The sequence below is a fragment of the Caenorhabditis elegans genome, chromosome V (assembly GCF_000002985.6).
Source record: "Caenorhabditis elegans chromosome V".
Taxonomy (NCBI): Eukaryota; Metazoa; Nematoda; class Chromadorea; order Rhabditida; family Rhabditidae; genus Caenorhabditis; species Caenorhabditis elegans.
Genome location: NC_003283.11, coordinates 14094036 through 14107383, shown reverse-complemented (window position 1 = coordinate 14107383; position 13348 = coordinate 14094036). Strand labels below are relative to the sequence as shown.

The 13348-nt window shown below is 35.9% G+C and overlaps 5 protein-coding genes and 3 non-coding genes across 12 annotated transcripts; 4 read left to right on the top strand and 4 right to left on the bottom strand.

The window, feature by feature from the left end:
- Positions 1–1053: 1053 nt before the first annotated feature.
- Positions 1054–3114, bottom strand: D1086.9 (Filaggrin-like; the record flags this gene model as incomplete). Its single annotated transcript, NM_001028583.4, has 1 exon — positions 1054–3114. One exon carries the CDS (start codon positions 3112–3114, stop codon positions 1054–1056), a length of 2061 nt encoding a protein of 686 aa, NP_001023754.1.
- A 1448-nt stretch (positions 3115–4562) lies between these two features.
- On the bottom strand, positions 4563–6198 carry D1086.12 (DUF19 domain-containing protein). 3 transcript variants are annotated; one of them, NM_001028580.5, is made up of 4 exons: positions 6009–6198; positions 5532–5693; positions 5379–5474; positions 4563–4932 (listed from the first exon to the last, which is right to left on the bottom strand). In NM_001028580.5, exons 1-4 carry the CDS (start codon positions 6102–6104, stop codon positions 4738–4740), a joined length of 549 nt encoding a protein of 182 aa, NP_001023751.1. In that variant the 5' UTR covers positions 6105–6198; the 3' UTR covers positions 4563–4737. The 3 variants fall into 3 exon arrangements, with proteins under 3 accessions (NP_001023751.1, NP_001023752.1, NP_001379491.1); NM_001028581.5 differs by having other exon boundaries at positions 4565–4932; positions 5523–5693; positions 6009–6130; NM_001392648.1 differs by lacking the exon at positions 6009–6198 and having other exon boundaries at positions 4574–4932; positions 5532–5695.
- A 494-nt stretch (positions 6199–6692) lies between these two features.
- Positions 6693–8526, bottom strand: D1086.1 (T20D4.11-like domain-containing protein). The gene is made up of 4 exons (NM_074097.6): positions 8139–8526; positions 7339–7398; positions 7187–7291; positions 6693–7139 (listed from the first exon to the last, which is right to left on the bottom strand). Exons 1-4 carry the CDS (start codon positions 8472–8474, stop codon positions 7095–7097), a joined length of 546 nt encoding a protein of 181 aa, NP_506498.1. The 5' UTR covers positions 8475–8526; the 3' UTR covers positions 6693–7094.
- Positions 8527–8715: 189 nt separating this feature from the next.
- D1086.2 (T20D4.11-like domain-containing protein) lies at positions 8716–10440 on the top strand (the record flags this gene model as incomplete). Of its 2 annotated transcripts, none has more annotated exons than NM_074096.2 (3): positions 8716–8880; positions 9389–9667; positions 10083–10440. In NM_074096.2, 3 exons carry the CDS (start codon positions 8755–8757, stop codon positions 10221–10223), a joined length of 546 nt encoding a protein of 181 aa, NP_506497.1. The 2 variants fall into 2 exon arrangements, with proteins under 2 accessions (NP_506497.1, NP_001129890.1); NM_001136418.4 differs by having other exon boundaries at positions 8848–8880; positions 10083–10223.
- smy-6 lies at positions 9867–9949 on the top strand. The gene has a single exon (NR_069932.1). It is a non-coding gene; the product is annotated as a small nuclear RNA smy-6 (small nuclear RNA).
- D1086.8 (T20D4.11-like domain-containing protein) lies at positions 10269–13279 on the bottom strand (the record flags this gene model as incomplete). 2 transcript variants are annotated; one of them, NM_001269628.2, is made up of 4 exons in its annotated part: positions 10269–10547; positions 11417–11593; positions 12240–12344; positions 13027–13279. In NM_001269628.2, 4 exons carry the CDS (start codon positions 13159–13161, stop codon positions 10407–10409), a joined length of 558 nt encoding a protein of 185 aa, NP_001256557.1. The 2 variants fall into 2 exon arrangements, with proteins under 2 accessions (NP_001256557.1, NP_001256558.1); NM_001269629.3 differs by lacking the exons at positions 12240–12344; positions 13027–13279 and having other exon boundaries at positions 10407–10547; positions 11417–11515.
- On the top strand, positions 10919–10995 carry smy-5. Its single transcript, NR_003470.1, has one exon. It is a non-coding gene; the product is annotated as a small nuclear RNA smy-5 (small nuclear RNA).
- smy-4 lies at positions 12685–12765 on the top strand. The gene has a single exon (NR_003471.1). It is a non-coding gene; the product is annotated as a small nuclear RNA smy-4 (small nuclear RNA).
- Positions 13280–13348: the final 69 nt, after the last annotated feature.

Genomic DNA, 13348 nt, shown 5'->3' with positions numbered 1-13348 from the left:
ATAATATTTTCCTTGGAAAATCTAGCCCTCAGCAAAAAAAAAACTATCAGCGAAAGAAAGTTGTAAAGAATTGGACTAACAAACTGACCATCGAGATGTGCTCAGGATTTGTTCACATAAACAAAAAGGAAAAGAAAGCGTGTTGTCGGACGGCGTCAAGTCACCAGACTGGTAATGAACCAGACAGACATAATAGTGAGCAAAAGGCTAAATTGTGTGTATCGGCCGATATCGGCCGCGCAGCTGCGCAGTGAAATGCTAGCTGAAACAAAATTGGCTCAATGTTTCAGTGTTCAAGCATAGTCCGCAGGGGACTATATGAAACGAGACTGTATGAAAAATGACACAAAAAAACGTTATGACATTTTCCCACAATTTATTTTTCAGTTTTTAGAGACTCAAAATGACCTTCTTCTTTGAGCATAAACGAGCGATTTAGTCTTTCAGAAAAAATTATTTCTAGACGTGAAACAAATGTGAACTGCCAAAGCCTAGCATATTTTGGTTGTTCGGCTTTGTCTCCAATAAAATTCGATCAACCAGTAATTGAATAATTATGAGGTGCGAAAATATATTTTCGCAGCTCATAATCTTTATAAAAGAGGGAAGGCTATCAGAAACTGCTATGATATGCGAGGAGAAGAGGTCCCATGGAATTATTCATTTTTGCGATCGAATCTTGATTCTGAAGATAATAAAACTCTACGAACTTGATAATGAATTTTTTTTCGGAAGCAAAGCTTTTTTTCAATTGAACGACAATTGTTGTAATGAAATCAACATTTTCTATTGTTGTCGAGTCTCACAGAATTAAGACAGGGCTAGCAAATCATTTGTAAGATACCCTATCAAATCACCTTTCAAAGTTCTGAAAATTTTAAGAATCTTATTACAGAGATCGCGAAGAATGAAAATTTATTATACTTTACAGATGTTTTAATATACAAATTCACATGAAAATGAATAGATTAATATACATATTACAATTTTTCGAAACGAGAGTTTTCGTCGAAGTGGAATTCACTCGAGCGGAGCTTGTCCATATGCAATATCTTACATCTGTGGGTGGAACATTGGGTCGATCTCAGCATGTTGAGATCCTTTTTCCCCGGCAGCTCGCTTCACAGGCTTTGGTTCAACATCAGCTTGTCCAGTCCCCTTCTGGCCGGCAGATCGGGATCCACGGTGTTGTTCTTGATCAGCTTGTTGAGTTCCTTTTTGGCCGGCAGCTCTGGATTCGCGGTGATGGTCTCCTCCGAATTGCTGGGTTCCTTTTTGGCCGGCATCTCTAGCTGGACGTTTCACCTCGGTATGAACTGATCCATGTTGAGAAATGTCTGCGGCACCTCTTGCTGGTCGTTTGATATCGGCATCAGCATCAAGGGATCCTTTGTGGGAATTGTCGGCAGCTCTTGCTGGACGCTTTGATTCTTGATCAAGTTGTTGAGTTCCCTTCTGTCCGGCAGCTCGGGATCCACGGTGTTGCTCTTGATCAGCTTGTTGAGTTCCCTTCTGTCCGGCAGCTCGGGATCCACGGTGTTGCTCTTGATCAGCTTGTTGAGTTCCCTTCTCTCCGGCAGCTCGGGATCCACGGTGTCGCTCTTGATCAAGTTGTTGAGTTCCCTTCTCTCCGGCAGCTCGAGATCCACGGTGTTGCTCTTGATCAGCTTGTTGAGTTCCTTTTTGGCCGGCAGCTCTGGCTGGTCGTTTCATATCAGCATCAGCGTCAAGGGATCCTTTGTGGGAATTGTCGGCAGCTCTTGCTGGACGCTTTGATTCTTGATCAAGTTGTTGAGTTCCCTTCTGTCCGGCAGCTCGGGATCCACGGTGTTGCTCTTGATCAGCTTGTTGAGTTCCCTTCTGTCCGGCAGCTCGGGATCCACGGTGTCGCTCTTGATCAAGTTGTTGAGTTCCCTTCTGTCCGGCAGCTCGGGATCCACGGTGTTGCTCTTGATCAGCTTGTTGAGTTCCCTTCTCTCCGGCAGCTCGGGATCCACGGTGTTGCTCTTGATCAGCTTGTTGAGTTCCCTTCTGTCCGGCAGCTCGGGATCCACGGTGTTGCTCTTGATCAGCTTGTTGAGTTCCCTTCTCTCCGGCAGCTCGGGATCCACGGTGTTGCTCTTGATCAGCTTGTTGAGTTCCTTTTTGGCCGGCAGCTCTGGCTGGTCGTTTCATATCAGCATCAGCGTCAAGGGATCCTTTGTGGGAATTGTCGGCAGCTCTTGCTGGACGCTTTGATTCTTGATCAAGTTGTTGAGTTCCCTTCTGTCCGGCAGATCGGGATCCACGGTGTTGCTCTTGATCAGCTTGTTGAGTTCCCTTCTGTCCGGCAGCTCGGGATCCACGGTGTTGCTCTTGATCAGCTTGTTGAGTTCTTTTTTGGCCGGCAGCTCTGGCTGGTCGTTTCATATCAGCATCAGCGTCAAAGGATCCTTTGTGTGAGTTGTCAGCGGCTCTAGCTGGACGTTGCGATTCTTGATCAGCTTGTTGAGTTCCTTTCTCTCCGGCAGCTCTTGTATTACGTCCGTCAAAGTGTTGAGTTCCCTTCTGTCCGGCAGATCGGGATCCACGGTGTTGCTCTTGATCAGCTTGTTGAGTTCCTTTTTGGCCGGCAGCTCTGGCTGGTCGTTTCATATCAGCATCAGCGTCAAGGGATCCTTTGTGTGAGTTGTCAGCGGCTCTGGCTGGACGTTGCGATTCTTGATCAGCTTGTTGAGTTCCTTTCTCTCCGGCAGCTCTTGTATTACGTCCGTCAAAGTGTTGAGTTCCCTTCTCTCCAGCAGCTCGGGATCCGCGATGTTGCTCTTGATCAGCTTGTTGAGTTTCTTTCTGCCCGGCAGCTCTTGCTGGGCGCTTAATATCAGTATCAGCATCAAGGGATCCTTTGTGTGAGTTGTCAGCGGCTCTTTCTGGACGTTTTGGGTTTTCACCGTCTGGCTGACTCAATTGCGATGGTTTATCTCCAGCAGCTCGAGATCCTCGGTGTTGATCAGCTCCAGAAATGTGTCCTTTGTCGGCTTCTACATCTCTACGAAGACGTTGACCAACAGATTTGGCATGAGAGAAGACAGCCAAGACGGCAAGGAAAAAGAAGGAATAAACCAACAACTTCATTGTTGGACTGAAGATTCCAGTAGTTTCAGACGATCTTATATACCGAAATCTTTCACTCCTTTCATTAGGGCGGTAACATCTTATTATTTCAGAAGTCGGGATTTTCGTGTTTTTCTGTTGTTATTCTAATAAAATTTACATCAACAAGAAAAGAGGGTAACGATCAAGGTTGGAATTATGGATTACAGTGATCAATATTCTCCGTGTACTCTTGACGCCCGTTTTGTTTTGTTTTCATCAAAAAATGGGAAACTCGCCAAGTTCTCCGTCTTCCCCAGGCGTCTCTGCAGAATCGTTTCGGATGATGTAAATGCTTTGTGCGGTCCATCACATTGTTTACTGTCAAGAACTAGTTGATCGCCGGATCTGATAAAGGTTTTTTGACCGCTTACTCTCTACGCTCTCTTGTTTATTAGTTATATCTAAAAATCTCATATGGAAACAACAATTCATCGAATTCAAACCTGCACATATGTTGTGAAGGTTGGGTACAGGTTTCTATTGTATGCCCGATAGTATAGTCTATCAGACATTTGTTTACTTGAAAATGAAATGGATCGGTGTGTCTTTCGTGTTCAGTGATCACAACAAAACAATATAGAGATAACGAATCAGAATGAAATGTGGTTGTTGGCAGTTCAGGTTTATTCACAATGTGAGTAGAACGCTGAGAATTTCAAATAACACTACATATACTTAGTGGAGCTTATATATACTTGCGAATTTTCCGAACGCCTGCCATAATTATATCCGGCATCGTGTTTTTCACAAATGTTTCAATCTATTATAACTGTAAAACTAGAAACTTTACTAGCTATTTGTATGAAAAAGTTTTTAAACATTTATACATTTGGGACAATAAGAAAGAAATTGCCTGAAAAGTAATTATAATAAAAATTGAATGTTTCACTCAAGAATAAAACCAAAAATTTGCATATAAACTGATATGTATTCTAAAACTTTCTTAGAAAATTGATGATTATTATGTTTTCCAGTTCAAGCTTTAAAAAAAATTTTCAGCAGCTTCATGGTTTTGTACTAACAATCAAACAAATCTTCTGCAGTTGTTTGTGACACATTCTGAGTACTTTTTGTTTTGTTTTCGTTATAATTTATAAATGAAAACTGGTAATTTTCAGTAGTTTCAAGAAAATACGAATGAGAACAAGTTTTTTTGCATTCTCTGCATTGCCCACATATTTGAAAACAAGATTAAAACCTATCAATTTTCAAAGACAGTAAACAGTTCAAAAATTACTCTAGATCATTTCGATGAAAATGATATTTACTATAAATTAGTGCTACACACTGATTAATCTGAAATTTCTATTTGGAGACAATTCCATCAGAGAGATTAGACGGAGTAGGTAGCATCGTGCTTCCAAAAATGTAATTCTAAAAAAGTAAAGTTTAAAAAGATGAAAGTTTCTTGATTTCTTGTTCATTGAACTCATCTGAATTAATTTTTATTTATATTCGAACACATTCAAATACTGTGAAAATTTGCATTATATACAATCAAATTTTCTTTTTTTGTTGATATTCTGGCTCTACCAGCTACATGTAATTTTGGAGTTGTACTTGTTGTTTTGAACAAATTTAAAAAAAAGTAGAGTTTCAAACTCAGCAATCAAAAATATAATAGAGTAATCTTCGTTTCTTTGTGAATGACAATTGAGCCTCTTCACCGCATGTCTCGCCAATGTCTGTCGGCATCTTTGGGTCTTGAAGCAATCTGCATTTTTTACTTATTCCGTCAAAACTAAAATCCTTTGCAAATGATTCGAAAATCTCCGATTCGATTTTCATTGTTTGTACCTGAAACATACCAACTGTGAGAAAGTGATAATATTTTTCAAAATTGTTGAAAATTTAAATACCTATGGTCAAATTATTTACATTTTTCGGATTGTTCAAAAATAATTATTAATCAAAAATATTGAACTTTTTCCAGCATTCATGGTTTCAGTTATACCTTAAAATTGCCTACCTGATTGTTTTCACCTACACCTACGTCGTTCTTACACAAACACCTACGCTACAAATTTATCAAGCAATCAAAGAAAATATTTTTAACTGGATAAATAATTTACACGGCTAGTTTATTTTAAGTAACTAAAACTTCTAAAAGTTTCTGATATATTAATTTTTAAATCTCATGTTTCTAATATTATTTTGTAAATTGAATTTAAAATGATTTCTATATCTTTTGAAGTTTAATAGTTATCAAAATGAAGGTAAATGTTAAATAGTAAAAAACTCACATCCTTCATGCATTTTCCAAATTCACTCTGGAGTACATCAACTTTTTTGCAAACAATCTTGAGCATTAGTCTTGGCAAAAAGCAACTTCTAGAAATCTGTAATATTTTTGATTATTTTTTTTTGCGGTGAAAGTATCCAAATACCAAACCCACAGCTTCACGTTCGCATATATTATTAATTTGATTGAATTCTTCTGAAGTAAGGTTCAAAGTTTCCGGTGAGCCCCAATGATGAGCTTCGAAAAACAATTTCCAGTTGCCGAGGGTTTGTGAAATCATTGTGCACATTAGGTAAGGATCCGAACGACCTTCTTTCTGAAGAATAAAAGCTTAATGTATTTGCTCATCTGAAAACTTGGAAGTTATTCCAGTTGCAATTTTGTACATTCAAATATTGTAAAGATAAATAAATATCAAAGTGAAACTTCTTATTAAATTTTAAATTTTGAAAATTTTCAGTTATGGTAAATCTCAAATTTATCTACAAATTTGGGCTCTCAGGTTATATACAATTTGAATTACCTTGTGTTTTTAAATAATGTTTTTTACAAGCCGTTTTTATTTAAAAATGGGACAAGTTTTAAAAAAGAATAAGGAAAAAATATAATTTCTTCTAGAAGAGTCTCTCACCTGGAGGTCGGCAGAAAATTCATTGACCGTAACATTTGGAATACATTCAATGGTATATGTGAAGAATGTGAGGAACGTTAGGAACAAGACGATCATTCTTGCAACAAAAGTTTGACAAGAGTGATTGGTTAGGAAAAGTTGGAGAAGCTCTGGTTTGGGGAACAGTTGCTCAACACATCAGCCCTTGTGTCCATCTTTTTTTTCTGCCGAGAGACCGCAGAGCACAAGGGTCCGCGGATGTTTTCAAAAAAGAACTTATTACAACACTGGAGGCCAAGGGACATATTGCTGCTGTTACAGTGTAGGCAAACAACTTTTCGGAGCAGAGTTCCTTAGAGTTTTACACAAAGGTTGGGCAGTTCTGGGAAGAAATGAAACATTGGTAGTGGAGAAGAAGGAGCAAGGGAATATTTTTGAGCGGTTAGTGTTGGTCAATTTTGATGGAAAAATAGCACTTTGGCACTAATTGTTTTCGCACAAAGAACAATCCGATTCAGACTTTGCAGTTGCTCGAGTTCAACTTCCTCGTTCTATGTCCAAGACTCCCAATATTTGCCAAGACATTGTTTTCAGTAAAAATAATATTCCGACCAGGGGTGAAAATCGAGCACAAGATCAGATTTTCTAGCATCAAGCATCAATCACCCCTTGTTTGATCAAGCTTTTCAAGCTTTCAGGCAAATTTTTGGAAAATTATTTTTTATCAATCTGTATAAATATCAAGAAAATATATATGTATACATATACGCTTGAATAATTGGAAAGCTTTCCGTATTGAGTAAGTTTTTCTTTTGCTTGCCTACTTCTTAAAAATAAATAATATTTTCCGAAACCTGTTGTTTCAAGAATAACTTGAATTGGATTTTAAAGAAAATCTACGAACATTTTCAAGCATTCAAAGAAACCAAGCTTCAAGAGTTTCCACGCCTGATTCCTACATTTGCAGATGGTTTGCGGTTTTAAATACCTATTCACACATGTGCAAAAAGAACACGAGTATTGAAAAATGCGACTCTAAGAGATAACAAGAATCTGGAAATGCAATACATAATGCATTTAGTAAAAATTTTCAGACACAATTAATTATCAGTGAACAGGGCATCCAGCAAACTTTGAGACGTAGTTGATATTCTAAATTTATTCATTTTTCAATTTTCAAAAATCCACACTAAAACTACCTCGCGGAAACTTTTCAACGTGGAATCTCCACACGCCTTTCCAAAATCTTTTTCAATACATTGCTTTTTAGCTTTGAATTGAGCACATTTTTGATCGGTTGACATCTGAATTTGTTTAATTTTATAACACAGTAAAAGCTGGAATATCTTACTCTTGATTTGTCACTGAAATACCATTGAACACACTCTGTTTTGTCGTTGCTTGCTTTCAGCTGAAATGAATAAAATTATCAAGTGGCTGAAATTTCAGTAATTTAATTTATTTTTAAATAGTTGTACATGACTTTTTTGAAACTATTGAACATTTAAAACTACAGAACAATTTTTAGTCGAAAATCAAATGTAGAGTTCAATGAAGTTACTGGTTTTTCTTTAACTCTTACTAAATTTTAACTTTTCAATTTGACATTTCCAAGAGGTTTTTTTTTGAATAATTATTTAATTTTGTATCGAATAAGGCAAAATTTTTTCAAAATTCTACGAAATATTCCAGTTTTTAACACAAATGAGGTAGCTACCTCGAATAGTTATGACAAAAATATACATTTTAAAAAACTAATAATTATTGAACCCGGTTTAATATGATTCTGTCACTTAGTTATTCTAAAAATGATTTATAGAAAAATCGAGATTTTTTGTGGTATGTTTCGAAAATCTAGCGACGTCCAGTTTGCCTAAAATTTGAAATAAATGTTTACTTGAGTTAAATTTTGAAAACAGGTTTATCGAACTTTGGAAATTTTGACTTATGAAATGCTTTCTTTCTGCAGACTAGCACAATAATAAATGTTGTGAAAATACTCTAAAATGGGACGGGAATGTTGAGTAGTAACTTGGCATTTCAAAAAACTGAAAAAGGGTTGAAAAAATCAAACAAATTAAATTTTTGAGATATTTTACGGAGTAGAGCTACTTTATTTTTAAATTGCAATTTCTGTAAATTCTAGCGCACCTTTGCTGCACATTGAGCATACGGTCCAGACATGAAGTCGATGGTCTTGCACATTGTGGCAAATTTGCTCATTTTTTCAGTGATTGCCGGACACTTGGCTGGACTAACACAACTCATGGCTTCCTTGCAATATCCTGACATTTTATTCAATGTTTCAACAGATGGAAAACCAGAATTCAATGGATTCTTCTTCATTTCATCTGTGAGTTTTGCAAGTTTTGGACGACATGTTACAGTAAGTTGAAGATCATCTTTTGAGCAATCAAGTGGAGAATTTTCAGCTTTTGATAGAAAGAGCAAAAATGGGAGAATAGTCAAAAATATAAGAAGATTCATCTTTCCGAAAATTGAAAGTGAAAATAATTGTCTCTTCTTCCTTCGCTGTTTTGTTGTTGTTTCCCTCTTTTTTTGTCATTTCTTTTTTCTTTTTTTTTCAGGTACAACTGTTCTCAATTTCTTCTCTCAATATTTTTCCGAGAAACAAACAACAAAACTTTGTTCTAATATTATTTTGTCAGCTGTCATCTTTTGTCATGTGAAATGACCCAACTCCCCCACCTTTTCTCAAAATGTTTTCAAATTTTCAAAACTATTTTTGAAAACACTCGACTCAGTTATGCAGCTCATATTTCAGCTCTTGATATTCGAGATTTTCGTGTTTTTTGGCGTTCTTGGAGCCCCATATCATGTTCAAGAAGAGTGTTCAACAATGGATCATCTTATTGATAGACATCTGACTGATGTGAGTTACAACTGACAAAAAGGGACTAGAGCCTGACAAAAATGTCTTTGTCTCAAAAATTGTGCAATTGGCAAACCATGTTAGCTCAATTTATCTGAAAATCTCTTTTACCGCCGTTTCCAACAGCCGAAGAATTTTTTTAAGTTTTTTTTTTAAATTTCTAACGGCCACCTATTAAAAAACTTTCTAGATAAATAATCCCTAAAACATTTAGTTTAAGATTTATTGGATCATTTTAAAACAGAAAAAAGTCGATTTTAATATTTTTAAGGTAATTTTTTGAGAAACTGAGATTAACGTGAGGTGGTTTGAAGAAGTCTATTTTTATTTTCAGGAAAAATATGTTTATTTTTTTTCCTTCGAGATTTCATCGCAGCACATATTTGACCGAATCTATTTTTTCAGTTTGAGTTTTGAGTTTTGAAAGAGTTTAAAAACAAATGTTTTACACAGGTAACTCAAAACCAACAACTGTTGTGAAGCCAATCAAATGCATCTCCAATTTCAGTTTTCCGAAGCTCTTCAAAGTGTGCTGGACGAAAAAAACTCGTTTGAAATGTTGAGAGGAGAAGATGAGGATAACTTTATGTTTGTCCAGGGATGTGAAACCATTGAAAGGGACCTAAATGTTATCACTTGCAAGAAATTAAGAGATAAGAATCGGAATGTTATCAAGCAATGCTATGAGTTGGATCTTGTTGGAACACCACTGTCATACTGTATTCAGAGAAAACTTAATGCTGACAAAGTCGCTAATCGTTGTGTGAAAACATATTTGAAATCAAAAGTAAGTTTGAGCAACTTGGGAAATAGTTATGAGTGGTTCATACTTTGCATACAATCCACATTTCTACGTTGTTTTCTTTCAATTGACATTATAGGCATATTGATTGCGTTTGGCCACCTTGCACACCAAATAGCAATAGGCGGAACCCGTCAAGTGTACGGACACTCAGAGAATGTCTCCTATTCACATATCCTACTCCAGCATATGATATAACACTCTCAGGGCCTTACAAAAGACCCAGTGAACTATTTTTGAAAACCCTGTCCTCTCGAGGTCAGGGTAAATGTTTTGATGATATCCTGATGTTTCAAATAACGTCCACTTGAAATTGTGAAATCACGGCTAGAACTATCGAGTTTGATTAATCTGAATCACTCTTAAATTTTTTTAAAAAACTCAGTCATACATTTTTCAGGACACACGTGAGCTTAAACGTCTTTTCGACACAAATCTGAAATGTTTGGTGGAAGGATTCACTAGCCTTTGCGGACATGAAGCGGGAAAAGTGATTTCGGAGAATTTGAAGAAAATTAAATATCTGAAAGGTATTAATTGATTTTCGTATTTAGTATGTTGTACATACATTTTTTTTTTAACTCCAAAAATATGTTTTATCTTTTCATTATTACTTTATTAAAAAACTTTAAAACTTCAATTTTGTTGCAACATATAATAAAACTATATTAAATTAAATAAAAACTTATTCATTTTGTACAATTCAACTTGTTTTCTATTGTCTCTAGCATCCCATCAATGAATGTTTCAAGTGCCAATAAGGTTTGTATTGTTTCCAATAACTTCTTCCACATGCATCTCGAATCGTCCATTTTAGGCAGGCACGGTTATCGCTCCAATTTGTGCATTGTGTATCTTTAGAAACCTGAAATGGGGTATTTTAATAGGGTTTACCGAAATGTTGTTTTAGTTTCAGGTTGTTTCTTTTTGTGATAATTGATTTTTATTATACTATCGAAAATTGTGAATAGATGTCAGAAAATTATCAACTTCGATGACTTCTAATTTTATGCCCAAATTGAAAAAAAAAGATTATTACCATACATTAAATGACTTTTTTTTCAATTTAACCAAAATTCTCGTGAGATGAATTTCATGTAGATATATCTATGTACATACTAATTGCCTACAACGGTCGGAATTTTGGCTACTCTGCACAGCTCACAACACCAGGCGGAACCCACAAAGTGTACGTACACTCAGTGAGTATCCCTTATTTACATTTTATATTCCGATGTATGATATAACACTCAGGGCCTTACAAAAGACCCAGTGAACAATTTTTGCAAACCCTGTCCTTTCGAGGTCAGGGTATTAGTGGAATTATTATAATACTTGATCGCATGCATATGCAGAATTTTCAAAAATGTTCTCTTAAAGTACGGTCTCAAAAGAGTGTGCACCTTCAATGATTACCGTAGTCTCTATTCTGAAAATTCCGCAACACGGGTAATTTGAAACTACAGTACTTTTTAAACGTGCACACACTTCCTGGTTTAAATGTTTCTTCTCATCTTCTCATCATTCCGATTTGTTTTTTGGAACACTTAAGCGTTCAGAAATCAGAAAAATCAAAGATTGAACAGCTGTTTTTTAAATTGAGAGGTAAAACCTTTTGGCTCGTTTTCCTACTCGCATTTATATTGTGCAATGAAACGGGAGGGATCTAAATTAAATTTTGATAAGTTAAATTTTTAATTTTCCCCAATAAATTTTCTCACAAAAATATCTCACCTCTGCATTATCAAAAAAGTTTTCCACGCACAACGAGTTGTCCTTTCGATTTTTCAATTTTTGAGAACACGCATAAAATCCACCAGTTAGGTATAACATGTAATCGCATTTTTTGGTTAAGGTGTCCACGTCATTCTGAGAAATATTGGAGCATCCAACATTGGTTTTCAGGCATGTCTGAAAATTAGAGACTTTGGTTGGAAGTGGAGCAACTCACTAAATAGAGTACTTTCAAAACATAACGATGGATAAAAAGACGGAGCGTCGTTTTGCAAAAACACGGCATCATGTCGATTTACGGCTTGTGTACTACACGAGGAGAAGGGCTAGTTTATTTTTCTGCAGAACTTCGTAGTTTTGGCTAAAATTCTGACTGCTTTTGTTTTCAAAATTAACTTTGGCTCGCCTATTTCTTACCTCTAGAGTTTTAATTAAAATTTGAGGCATTTATTGTTGAAATCTAGTGGTATCTAGCATTTTTTTTGATAGTGAGCTCTAAGTGTAAATAAAAAGTTTAAAAAAAGCGGTGAAACAATTTTTTACAAAATAAATACACCCTTCTCATTGTGGGCACGGTGCTTGCAAAATAAAGCTCTGTTTTTTTTTTAAATCAGAAATGTGCTTTGCAAAATTTACGGGTCAATTTTTTTTGTGAAAGACTTCAAAAAAATTGTGTCGTTTTTTAGATAATGCGAAGACAGAACAATTGACTCAAAATTATTTAACTGAATCCTGTTCACAAACAAAAATTCACTTAACCCCTCTATCTTTTCCGGTCACATGGGACAATCAAATCTTATCAAAAGATAATCAATCATCTCACCAATGAAGTCTTGCAATTTTGATTGATTCCAATGTGATCGCTCGCCGTGAATGACTCGTGTTGGCCTTGAATTGACTCGAATGTTGCAGACAATACTGTGACTCCCTGAAGATCTCATTCATTCATCTCATTTCATGAAGAACACTTTTCCAGTTTTGCAATAAAAAATCTTTAAATTCATACTTATATAAATATTCATAGTATCTCCATAATTAGAATATTGATGTAAATATGATTTGTTTTTCAAGACAAGATAACCAAAATCCTATAAAGAAGACATAAATTCAATTTCATGTAGATATATCTATGTACATACTAATTGCCTACAACGGTCCGTTTAGACTAATCGATTGGAATTTTGGCTACTCTGCACATCTCACAACACCAGGCGGAACCCACAAGGTGTACGTACACTCAGAGAATGTTTCCTATTCACATTTCCAGCATATGATACAACACTCTCAGGGCCTGACGAAAGACCCAGTGAACAATTTTTGAAAACCCTGTCCTTTCGAGGTCATGGTAAACATTATAAAAAATAATCAAGTGTTCGAGGTTCAATTTTTATTTGTTTATTTGAACATTTGATGAGTTTCATTTTAATAGAGTAGGTCGAAAGTTTTTCATAATCAAATACAAAAATGTATATTGGAACCTAGCTTAAACATCAAAGTCACGCAAGTTGCTATATCATTTTGAAGAGAAATCTCACAGCTTTTCAAGATTTCATTATTCATTTTTGAAAAAGCTCTGCTCTCTAGCGGACAGTTCAATCTATTCGACTCACATTTTTACAGCTCTGTGCAGCTCGTTCTTCATCTGGATCACATACTCGATTCCCAGGGTCTACACCTTCGGCTTCTTCAAGAAATCCATATGACAAGGAGACAAGAAAGAGTATCAATGTTAGAACCCGAAGCATCTGAAATCTGAATATTTCTACGATTTGCTCAGTGAGCTCCACGTAGACTCGTATCAATTGGATATCAAAGCAAGAGAAAAATTGGAGAGATTGAATGAAAAAACCACCGAAGAGAAACACAAATATTTTCTTCTTCTTGATTCATTCTTCCACTCACTGATCTCATTTCTGTCTCATCTTTTTTCTA

What these genes read in the sequence shown, in the direction of transcription:
- D1086.1 (NM_074097.6), bottom strand. Translation starts at nt 8,474, where the DNA reads ATGAATCTTCTTATATTTTTGACTATTCTCCCATTTTTGCTCTTTCTA. An exon ending in ATGCTCAATGTGCAGCAAAG is followed by an intron (nt 7,399 to 8,138) that starts GTGCGCTAGAAT and finishes TATTCATTTCAG; the next exon opens with CTGAAAGCAAGCAACGACAA. An exon ending in CGTTGAAAAGTTTCCGCGAG is followed by an intron (nt 7,140 to 7,186) that starts GTAGTTTTAGTG and finishes GAATAAATTTAG; the next exon opens with AATATCAACTACGTCTCAAA.
- D1086.12 (NM_001028581.5), bottom strand. Translation starts at nt 6,104, where the DNA reads ATGATCGTCTTGTTCCTAACGTTCCTCACATTCTTCACATATACCATT. An exon ending in AACGTGAAGCTGTGGGTTTG is followed by an intron (nt 5,475 to 5,522) that starts GTATTTGGATAC and finishes AAAATATTACAG; the next exon opens with ATTTCTAGAAGTTGCTTTTT. An exon ending in TTGGAAAATGCATGAAGGAT is followed by an intron (nt 4,933 to 5,378) that starts GTGAGTTTTTTA and finishes GGTATGTTTCAG; the next exon opens with GTACAAACAATGAAAATCGA.